This window comes from Parambassis ranga, chromosome 4 (assembly GCF_900634625.1).
Source record: "Parambassis ranga chromosome 4, fParRan2.1, whole genome shotgun sequence".
NCBI lineage: Eukaryota > Metazoa > Chordata > Actinopteri > Ambassidae > Parambassis > Parambassis ranga.
The window spans coordinates 8,739,644-8,750,937 of NC_041025.1; the positions used below are offsets into that span (position 1 = coordinate 8,739,644).

General features: G+C 38.6%; 1 protein-coding gene across 2 annotated transcripts; it reads left to right on the forward strand.

Annotated features, from left to right (window-relative positions):
* The first annotated feature begins 514 nt into the window (after nucleotides 1-514).
* bsg (basigin) lies at nucleotides 515-10,109 on the forward strand. Of its 2 annotated transcripts, none has more exons than XM_028403336.1 (8): nucleotides 515-740; nucleotides 5,447-5,615; nucleotides 6,410-6,498; nucleotides 7,118-7,254; nucleotides 7,377-7,653; nucleotides 9,195-9,219; nucleotides 9,305-9,385; nucleotides 9,478-10,109. In XM_028403336.1, the coding sequence occupies exons 1-7, from the start codon at nucleotides 677-679 to the stop codon at nucleotides 9,363-9,365; spliced, it is 822 nt and encodes a 273-aa protein (XP_028259137.1). In that variant the 5' UTR covers nucleotides 515-676; the 3' UTR covers nucleotides 9,366-9,385; nucleotides 9,478-10,109. The 2 variants fall into 2 exon arrangements, with proteins under 2 accessions (XP_028259137.1, XP_028259138.1); XM_028403337.1 differs by having other exon boundaries at nucleotides 9,207-9,219.
* Nucleotides 10,110-11,294: the final 1,185 nt, after the last annotated feature.

Sequence of the window (11,294 nt, forward strand, 5' to 3'; positions counted from 1 at the left end):
TTGACTTTACAATGTGAAATTGTTGATTCATACTCAGTTTATTAACAATGTTATATTACAATTGTTTGTGCCTTTCAATTACATAGTTTGTCATATGGTTGCTCATTTGATTTTAGGCAACTATTGCTTTGACATCTAGAGCTACCATTTTAAAACAGGTTGCTGCCAGGCTGGCATTAGCAGCAGTATTTATTTATTTATTCAGATACATATGACAATTTGGCTTACTGGAGAATATCAAGATCATTTTCAAACAAAACAACTCCTTAGACTCTAAAACACAGACCATTTTTAATAAATATTTGTTTTATGTGAATATAAAAAAAGTTTTCCTTTTTTCTTATTAGAACTGAGATATACAAGTGACACCCCATTAGATAAGAATTCAATGAATTTAACATTTATATTCGCTGTGAGGATTATAGATTTTTTTGTACAAGTGGAAAAACAAAGTGACGTGGCCACGCCTCTAAACATACGCCATGTGTTACGTCATGTATACGTGCCGATCAGGGCGTGTGCGTGAGGTGCAACTAGAGGACGACCAACTACATTGGCTCAGTGTCGAGCATTCAGCAGCTACATCCCGCTGGAAGTTGTCGGGGTCAGGAGGGAGAAGATTTAGACAAAAGTAGCTAACACTGTATTATTTCGACGCTCTAGTAACTAATCAGCCATGAAGTTACTGTGGGCTGTCAGTGCCCTTCTGTTGAGTTGTTGGCGAGCGAATGCGTCCACAGGTAAGAATTCGGTGTCAGCCATGTTGGTTGAAAGACTTTGCCCCGATTACGAACATCAGAAATGTTGTTTAGGGTCTTGCTGTGTTTACGAATACGTTACAGGTTTCGACGTCGAAAGCCGACTTGGAGCTACTACTAATGGAAAACACTTTGTCCTCTTATTCTAGGAAACGTATTTTGGCGTTAGCGCTAGCTTTATGTAGCATTTTTGCTAGCGGCACATTATTTGCAGCCTATGAACCCCTCCGAACGGTATCGTGCCTGGTCTGTTGTTAGACGGCGTTAACGTTGGAATTTCTTCATTTTTTGCGTTTTTTATAACGGTTTGATGATGTTAACGTATATTAGGTTTGGCGGTCACGTGTTTTAGTGTTACTTTACGATGTATAATGTTCCAGTTGTTGTTGTAGCGTCAAATGTTCCCTGTGTTGCGTAATGTTATAATGGGGCTTCGTATTGTTAGCCTAGTTGACATTTTGGCACAGGCCGTGGTTACCCAAAGCAACTGATTAACAAAAACAATGGCTTATGTTAAAACTTGGTCATGTAAAGTGTTCAGCCTGAACTGTCGCCACATGCCCTCGATTCAGTGAGCTACTCAAATAAATCAGCTACTTGTGTACTAGTCATCACTGAGGTGTGTGTTTAACCTTTGTGCTTAATATTGGTTGGCCTGCCTCACAGCGGGCATGCAACCTGAGCTGTTGTGGAAACTAGATGAAAGATACGACCCTAGTTTCTCGAAATGTAGGGGTGAGTTTTAACACTGAGAGTTTGTCACAGTATGAAGACATTTACCAAACTGAGTCATTTCCCCTATCTATTTCGTCAGGGGTTATGACGGACGGATCACGGCCAGTATGTGCACAGGAATATTCTGTGCTATGACGAGTCAAACTGTGTACGTTCACCAGACAAGGAGCTCTCATGCCACTCATTGTTTCCTGCTTTGGTAATAACAGCTCTAGAGTAGATCAGAAGTAAAATTAGATATCCTTCAAGTTTTACCTTCTTTGTAAAGTAGATTAGGATTCCGACAGGTAAATACGACTGTTTTGTAAATGTTTTGCATACAGACTCATTTAGTTATTGTTGACCACAATTTTGAGACTCCAGCTGCTTAACATGCTTTATGTTTTGATAATTTATTACATAAATTATCACTCTATTGTGAATCTAAATCACGATTTTATAACTATTATTCAAGCAGGCCTAGTTATTGAAACGACTTATCTGGTTTAAAGATAAAGCACGAATACTAAAAGTTCATAACAAAAACCATGTCATGTCTAAGATATGTAATCTTTTTTTCCCCTAAAAGCAAATTTTGATGCAATGCGGGGCATTCAGTTTACTGTTGACCACATGTACATGTGAAACAGTGGGTTGGAAATTTGATCTTTAAAGGGCTCTAGGCACAGAGAACTGATTCTAATATAGACAGTGAATTACTTTGTTATGATTCACATAAACGGTTAGAACTGGGGCCTGGACTATAATTATTTTGAACTTCGATACAGCATGTGCTGCGAAGGTGACCTTTGCTAATATTGGCAAAGCCAATGGATGTTAACATGATACACAAACAGGGCCTCTTGTTGTCTGTATAACTTCATAAAGAATATGTAGAAAATCTTGTTTATTTTAGGTCAAATGAAAGAGCTGCTTGGACCCATGGCCTAATGCACTGTAGGATTTGTTTGTGTTAGTATGTTTTTGTACTCTGGACTGTTGAAAGGGCAAAAACAGTTGCTCTGCCTTCTATGGTTAATGAAGAGTCAGATACAGAAGGGGTAGTGTTTTAAGATGATCTATCAAAAAGACAGGCATTCATAGCAAGATTTCCCTGCGTAGTCAAAAAGATGGTATGGCAGCAAAAAGTGTTAAATGTTATTCCAATATGGAAGCAGCACTCCAACCACTGTTGGTTTAAGTTGGCACAAAAGACAGAAAGCTACCAAAATGGTTAGTTCTTTCCCCACACATTTTAATTAGACTTTAGTGTACAGACTATAATGTCAAATGTTTTTCCTCTCAACCTCATCTGCTTTCTCATGTTGTGTTTCATTCATGTCACATTGCAGTAATTTCACGGTAATGCTGATTTATGCTTTTTGCTTTGCTTTTTTTTCTTTATTTCTTTCTGTTTAAACCAGCCTTTGGGGATGTCTCGATCTAGCTCTTTTTTTGCAACCGTACTAATATATATTATAAATGTTAAGGTTGGATAGCCATCGTTATCCCTAGCTCTGAAAATTTCCCCATTGTGGGACAAAAAACCTTTCCTTATCTTAATATGATCTCAAAAATGACAAATTTAAACTTTCATTCCAAGATTAATTGCAAAGGTACGTGAAACTGTTTGGTAAAGGCACATAAACTTACGTTTACCAGCACTGAGGGATTGAACATAGCAAGAAAAATTCAACTCTACTCATGTAGTAGTTATTATTAGTTTTGAATAGTCTTGAAAGACTGAGCATTATTGTTACAGTGATGGTACCTGTTGCCTTTGTCTGAATATCTGTTATTTTCCTTTTTGGCTCTAGTACTACAGAATACTGGCATCATTAATCCTCTGTTCCTTCAGTAGATTTCATCTTTCAATAAAATTGGGAATTGTGCATGGCTTCATGCTGCACTCATCAGTTCGAGTCATCCCTAATTGCCTTTTATGTTGCTCTGTGTATGATTATCTGTATGGGTCAGAGTGGCAGGAACAATCAAAACATTCTCCAAAATAGTTGCTCTGACCTGTACATTTTCTATGTGCTAGTTTCATATTTAAATTTCATTTGCGTCTTATTAACTGTTTTTTTCTTTCTCTTTCCTGTTTGCTTGTCTTTTTTTTTCATCATTGCATTCTGCATTTTTATCATCAATCCATTAAATGCCTGGTTTGTTTTAAACTCACTACATTCACAATCTGTTTGCTGGGCTGACTGTAAATGTTGCTCAGCGGGTTTTATCAAATCCCCCCTTTCTCAGATGAAATTAATCAATGACAGTGCAGAGCTGCATTGTGAGGTTATAGGGAACCCAATTCCTGAGGTGCAGTGGTGGTTCATAGTGGGTGAAGAACTCAATGAGACCTTTACTCAGCTGTTTGATGGTGCACGGGATGACCGTGTGAAAATAAACGCCACATATATAGCACATGCCACTAGCACCATTCACCTCACTAGCCTCAGCTTCGACGACTCAGGCACATACGAATGCCGTGCTTCCAACGATCCTGACCGCAATGAACTGAAGAAGACGCCAAAAATCAAGTGGATTCGCTCGCAGGCAAATATAATTGTGATTGAAAGTGAGTGGCAGCGGAAGCAGTGGGAGACCTCGGTCAAAGTAGCTGACTGTTGTTTCCTTATTAGTAAAGTCCTGGACATTCAGCTCCTGTTACACTCCGCTGCCATGTTTCCAGTCCAGTACCCTCCACCCTGCTTCACCCAGTACACACTTTCCCTCTCCTCACCTCAATAGTTCCAAAGCTGTCCTGTAGCAGTACATAAACCTGGTCATAAAGCATGGCTGGGCTGCTCCCCCGTCCTGTCATACAGAATATATACAATCTGATACCATTTCCCCTTTTTTTTCCAAGTACCAGTATTATAGGTCTGATTGTATATAATATGGGTCATTAGGTTGGAAATTTGCAAATGGCTCCTGTGGTCATTGCTGTATATGCAAATAGTATAAAACGGTAAATAACTAGTTTGAGAGATAAGAGACAATTTACAAAGGGGTGTCAGATTATTTTAATTAGTGTTTCTTGGTAGTTGGCAAATCCTTGATTGATACTAACATTGGTATTAGGCCATTTGTTATGCTTGTAGACCATCCCTCTGCCTCATAGCTTATTGAACTGTAGGCACAGAAGATGGCAACTGATTTTTATGATTGATTCTCAGCCAACGGGCATCTTTCTGCCTTCTGGCCCAGTATTATTTTGTGACTTGAAGAAGTTTTCATTTTTGTTTGCCAAATTAAAATCAATCTACTTTACATGCCTACTTCAGTTTTGCCACTTTCTTATTTGATTGTTGGTGAAACTGTTAAAAAACGCCTCTTGTTGCTTCTTCTGCATGCATTTATTAAAGGATCTTTTCCCTATGACCTTTTTGTAGTCTATGGTATTTACTACTCTTCCCTGTTCACCCCCGTTCTTCCTCCCTTCCTACAGTTAGTGGTGGGGGGCATTGTCTACTGTCCTTGGAAAATGTTTTGCCTTTGTGCACAACTTGTGCTTGTGTAGCACTTTTATTTATATTTGTGAGAGTAGATTTGTTTTCCTCATCAACCCTTAAACTTGGTAAATTGGTGAAAATGTTAGGAACTTTGTCAGTTCTTAGGTTTCTGTTTGATCACCCAACATTCATCAGCTGTCTCAACAGAAATTACATTTTGTGTCCCAAACTATATTGAATTCTCGCTGTAGGAATAATAAACTCACTAAGTGGTCACTGCCAACCTCCACTTACTATTAAAAATTGTTAATTTGTTCTAAAGACACGTGTTGAGACAGCTGAAAAGTGTTGCTAAAATGCATCAAGTGAGAATGATGCATTTTTAAAAAGTACATTATTATTAATAGTTATGACTATTCTAACAGCCATTGCTGTATAAATCTGTAAAAATGTACTATAATTTCTTAAATGTCTGCAAAAGAAATTTATTTTATTTTCCTCCTCTCTTTTTATCTCAAGCCCCAAAAATCCTCACTGATCCTTCTGAGGTGTTAAACCAAACATCTGCTGTGCTCAGCTGCAATTTGACAGAGACCACCCTTCCTATCAAGGGTACTTACTGGACGCACAATGGCAAAGTCCTTGAAGATTCCAAGTCCACGGAAGCTACTGCATACACCAGCCTCCGGTAAGTAGTTGCATTCATCTGTCCAATTGCCATATCGCAGATATGTTTTGTAGTTACTATGACATCATTTGCTGTTGGCCTTTTTCATGAAGGTTCTATCATAACCGTAAGGTAATCCACTGATTACCAGCACTAAGGGATTGAACATAGCAAGAAAAATTTAATTCTACAAACGTAGTTTTATTAGTAGTATTATTAGTTTTGAATAGTCTTGAAAGACTGAGCATTATTGTTACAGTGATGGTACCTGTTACTGTTATTTTCCTTTTTGGCTCTAGTACTACAGAATACTGGCATCATTTATCCTCTGTTCCTCTCACTTTGCCTTTTGCTTGTCTGTCATCCCTCCCCCTCTTTCTTTCCTCCGTTGCTGCCTCCATTAGCAGCAGAGCTAGGGGCGCCATTTAGGACTTCACTGCTTTTGATTAGCAGAGAGATGAACCGTGTAGGCATGCAGCTTCGCCAGTAGTCTTGGCAGCAAGGATTAGCACCCCTAGCAGTGTGCTCACTTGGGCTGACCTTAATTCCCCATTAGAGAGATGGCAGGACTGTACAGGACAGTAGCACCAAACAAAACTGTGATTGTGAATAAGAGGGAAAATGTGACATTAGTTGCACGTACAAGCTGCTTTAGTTGTTACCCAAGCTCCCAAGCATAAACAAGGTTCAGTGCTACTGCATTGGTCATATGTCACCCAGGAGTTGCTAGTTCATTCCCTTGGTCTGGGGAATTAATACTCCTAATTGTTGTATGGTTGTGACAAGTATTGATTCGTATTTATTTCCCCTCATAGTTTGGAGAAGATTACTCACAGCTCTGGGGGAAAGTATGAGTGTGTGTTCCTGACTGAGCCGCAGGTGAAGGAGACAATTGAAGTCAAAAGTAAGTTGACAAATGCCACATATCAGAATGGTTTTCATCACTAAGAGTTAACATATTCAATAATCTTTGATACATAATATCAGTTTGAACAGGGAAATCACTTTGTGACTGGGGCATGGCCAAATCCGTTAATGACTATGATCTTCAGGCAGTGCAACATTAAAAATGGCCACAGTTCTGCAATGGAAACTACTGCATGGGCAGGGCTCATGCAGTAAACATGGCCATTTACCAACAGAAACACATTTGTCATTGGTTTTAATCAGTAAACTAGCATTCAATTCAAATTCCAAAAGTACAGTGTTTTTTTCCCTCAAAAAATGTTACTGTTTGTTATTTAATGTTATAGACTATTTATTTGCATATGTTTCAATTGAGAAATGGTTTAAATTATGCTTATCATCTATAATATTGAAGCATTAATATAAGGTTCTTGAGTCATTTGTGTGAATTTTTCTGTCTTTGAGTTGTTCACTTTGCACGTAAAGCTGGAATGTTTTAATATTGTATATATTTTATTATGAAGTAGTGCCAGGTTTTTGAAATATGTGAGGTTGTCTTTAACCCAGGGCCAGAGCCAAATTAAATTCACACACTTTTGTTTCTGTTTTTGTTACAGCCCTTCCCCATGTTGCTGCCTACAAACACTCTGAGCATGGCAATGAGAAGGACAAAGCTATGATGGTGTGTGTGAGTCATGGATATCCACTGCCCACTGACTGGTTTTGGTTTAAACTGGAAGACGACAGCCAGCAGGTATCTAGCTTGGAGTTTTCAATATGAGTCACATTTGTAGTATTATGATATCGGATGTCCAGTTGTGTATTAAAACGGTTCTTGTTATTTGCATGACTAACTTGCTTTTATTTATTTCTCAGCCAATCATCAATGGGACTAGTGACAAATATGAGATCAAGAGCACCCCTAACAAAACCACTCTCACCATTAATGACCTGAGCATCCAGAATGACATCGGGTACTACGTCTGCTCTGGAATCAACGAAATTGGCAAAAACAGTGACCAGATCCATCTGCGTGTCCGCAGTCGTCTGGCTGCTCTGTGGCCCTTCCTTGGCATAGTGGCTGAGGTCATCATTCTTGTGACTATCATCTTCATCTATGAGAAGAGGAGAAAGCCTGATGAGGTCACAGATGGTACGTATGTCAGGTTGCCTACACCCCTACATATTACATCAACTTTTAGGTAGTGTGGATTGAAATATTGTCTGTGGGGTTTATTCATTTCAGTGAGTTTAAGTGACATTTAAAATACTCTTTGATTTCACCTGGCTTAGAACCACCCTTGGCAGTCAAATGTGTGTAAATCACAACTCCTTGACATTACTTTTGACATTATTTTACATTTTTCCCTATTATATAGATGTCAAAACACAAGATGAAATGGTAATTGCCGATTGTTGCTATGACTTGGCCTCCTACATTGTATTTAGTCTTCTCATGAACAGCTGGAGCATTGTCTCTCCACTCAGGCTTAAACGGTAGTAAAGTGTAAACGTAAAATGAAATGGTTTTGTGGGCCACAATTTCAGACAGTTTTGTTTCGCAAACAAAATATTTTTACAGGAAGATGTACAGATTACTTGCATGCATTTATTATGAACCTATTGGCTTGTGCCTATTTTTAAACAAACAATCTGTGATAGCAACTTATTTTATTATTTATTATCATTTACATTTTTACCTCTCTGTGTTCGCTGCTGATTTTGCATTTTGGTAAGTGAACAATACTGCATGTCAGACTGAAGTGGTGGCGCTGAGATGACCGCGTGGAAAAAGCTATGGGAGTCTGAATGAACTGCTTTCATAGTAACCACTTCTTAAGAGGAATGTGCTCAAAGGCTTGGTCACTCTTTCAATGGCCCTTAATCTTAATAATTAATCCAGCTTTTGTCATTTCCTTTTCACTTCATTTTTTTTTTTTTTGGTTCTGAATCACTCGTTTGAGCCAATGAAAGAGTCGAATGACACACTTAAGCTAGTGTAATGGTTTGACATGGGTAGGCTGGGGAAAAAAGGTTTCAGCAATCTGCATGCTTCTGCATCTTGTACTTTATGCATGATAAACTACAGGCAACCCTCTTGTCAAGATCAATATACCATATGCCATCTGTCTTGTTCACCATTTGGCCTCAGAGGTAGCCTACCTTTTGCCTTTTTCTTGTGACTACATGGTCTTGCTCGGGTGTGAATATTGTCACTATACATGCCAGGACTTGTATTAGCTCTGGCAGTTTGATGGTTTTAATACAACCGCTGCAGTGTTCCTTTGGTGTCCTTTGCTTGTGTTGCATGAGCCTCTCTGATGTCAGGGGTTGACTTAGGACAGCTCATAAAAAATATTCTTGAATTTTCAAATGTTATTACAGGCCTTTGTAAAAGTAACATGCAGTCGCTGAAGTGACATTTAGAAATGTATCCTTCTACAGCACAAAGGATTGCGTGTTTTTGATGAATGTTTTTATTGAACTGGTCAGCAACGCAACAGGCGGGCATGCTTTTGTTCACGCCAAGTGGGATTTGATCATAACCCCATTGCTATCATGATACAGGATGTCGTAGTATAACATTTGCTAGCTTCATCTGTGGGGAAGGGGTAGCATGTATTTCTAATGACAATGACATTTGAAACCGGGTTTTAATTTGTTCTTCTTTCCTTGTTATTTGTTGCTGTGCAGATGATGACTCAGGATCTGCTCCTCTGTAAGTATAGTCAAAGGTTGATTACTTGTATTTTATTATCACTCTGAATGCTACCTGTTCTCAATGTGTTCATGTTGTATTTCAGGAAGAGCAATTCTACTGCAAACCACAAAGACAAGAATGTGAGGCAAAGGAATTCTAACTAGAAGGAGAAACGTAAAAAGCGGTGTGTAAAAGCAGTTTAATGTCAACATTCAAAATTACAGATATTGTTGGTTGTTGTATAAAGTATTTTTTCTTCTCTTTTTTCGTTCCTAGATGGACGTCCCAATGGCAGTCCAGGATTCGGCTGTTGCGGCACACTATACGGTGCACCCTGCAATTTTAAACACCTTTTTGTGCTTGGATGTTAATGTTTTAATGAAACGATTTCCTTTTGTTTAGTTTTATTCTATATTCTCTGATTTGTGCAGCCAGTTTTATAGTGTGAAATAATTTCTGCTTGAGGCCGTGGGGCAAAATATTGCATGAGTTTAAATGCTGTTCTAGCCACGTGTGTGTTTGCTGTAAAAAAAAAAAATCATTAGAATGTTCACATGAGGTATGCTAAGTTTGTGACTTTCTGTCAATACCGACCTCACCTCTCAGTGTTTGCTTTTATGTTCTGCGATCTGGAGTGGTCACTTGTTAAACATCACACATCACATACTGTTCAGAGGATCTGAGCATTTTGTGATCCTAATAAAACACTGTCATTCTTACAACAAAGACAGGAGTGTGTTTGAATTACCAGGTTTGATCTGTCCCTACACCACCAACCACACCACGAACCTCCATTAGCAGAGTTTTATACTTTGCCTTAACAAACTCCTTCTCATTTGTCATTTTGCTTTGTTACCTGTCACCAGAGTTTAATATAAGACTTAAATTAAATGCAGAAATGACTAAGAGTTAATGTCTGCTAGGTTTTTTTGCCATAAGAAATTGCATGTTTCCTTTAAAGTCATGCTACTGTTTTCTCATATTCTGATATAAAGTTTTAATTGCCAATGTTTTAGTAGTAACAGTAACAGTAAAAATCGATATGAAGGACCAAATGCGAGAGATGTAATTGTTGCTTCTTTTGAATGCAACACGTATACTGCTGATAAGGATTGATGGCTTTTCTTTTTTTTTTCTCCACTAAGCGTGATCTGAAACATTTGTGTGCGACTGTGGGGCTGTTCCCTTCACTGTTTAGATGATTCAGAAGCCATATGTACCATTTAACCTGAGTAGTGTTGTGATTGGATGTTACCATTACACAGTTAACCCTAATTAAAGACCTAGCCAGAGTTGTGTAAACTGTTGTACCTTCCAAGTACATGGAACGCCATCTGTTGTACAACTTGCACAAACTGAATAAAGATATTGAAATTTATCTGTTTACAGCACTTATTCAGACTATAAAAGAAATGGGCGTGTTACAGGGCAAGATTGATAGGCTGGCATGAGTTCAACCACAGTTGTCAGTAACTTAAGATGGCAGCAGTTTATGTTTCTGTTTAAAGTGCTATAAAAAGCACTAACCTGTGTTGAAATAAACACGTCTATTTGTAGATGCCGGACCTGGTCCAAATTGTATGGAGCTGTGTGCCCCTATAGACTCCAAACAAATAAGACAGAGCTATTAAATGATCACATAACAGACTGAAAAATAGTAAAAATAATTCCTCTCCTTTAAGGAGGAGCTTCACTAGGGCATAAGATTACACTTATTCTAGTCCAAAGCAGGAAGTCTGTTAGCTGCCTTTATCAGCAGAGTAACTGATAAAACATCACAGTGTGACTGATTTTGTCAAAGCCTATTGTTATGTGATTACTATTCCAAAAAAACCCAGAAGTAGTTGTGCCATTGTAGTCAACGGCGAAATGAACTCCAGATTTTTGCAGTCTACCTACTTGTCCACTAGGTGGAGCTATTAAACTAGGATAGCCCCCAACTATTGATGAAGTCTACCAGCAACCTACAAGCAACAGGCGGGCGCTGTTACCAGCCTCTAGTTGAGAAAGCTGAGTGTGTTGTTGTTTGTAGTCAGCTGATCGTGGCAGGGTGGGTTATTGGTCGTGAGCTCTGGCTACTTGGATCATCTGTG

What these genes read in the sequence shown, in the direction of transcription:
- bsg (XM_028403336.1), top strand. Translation starts at nt 677, where the DNA reads ATGAAGTTACTGTGGGCTGTCAGTGCCCTTCTGTTGAGTTGTTGGCGA. An exon ending in ACTGCATACACCAGCCTCCG is followed by an intron (nt 5,616 to 6,409) that starts GTAAGTAGTTGC and finishes TTCCCCTCATAG; the next exon opens with TTTGGAGAAGATTACTCACA. An exon ending in TGGAAGACGACAGCCAGCAG is followed by an intron (nt 7,255 to 7,376) that starts GTATCTAGCTTG and finishes TTTATTTCTCAG; the next exon opens with CCAATCATCAATGGGACTAG.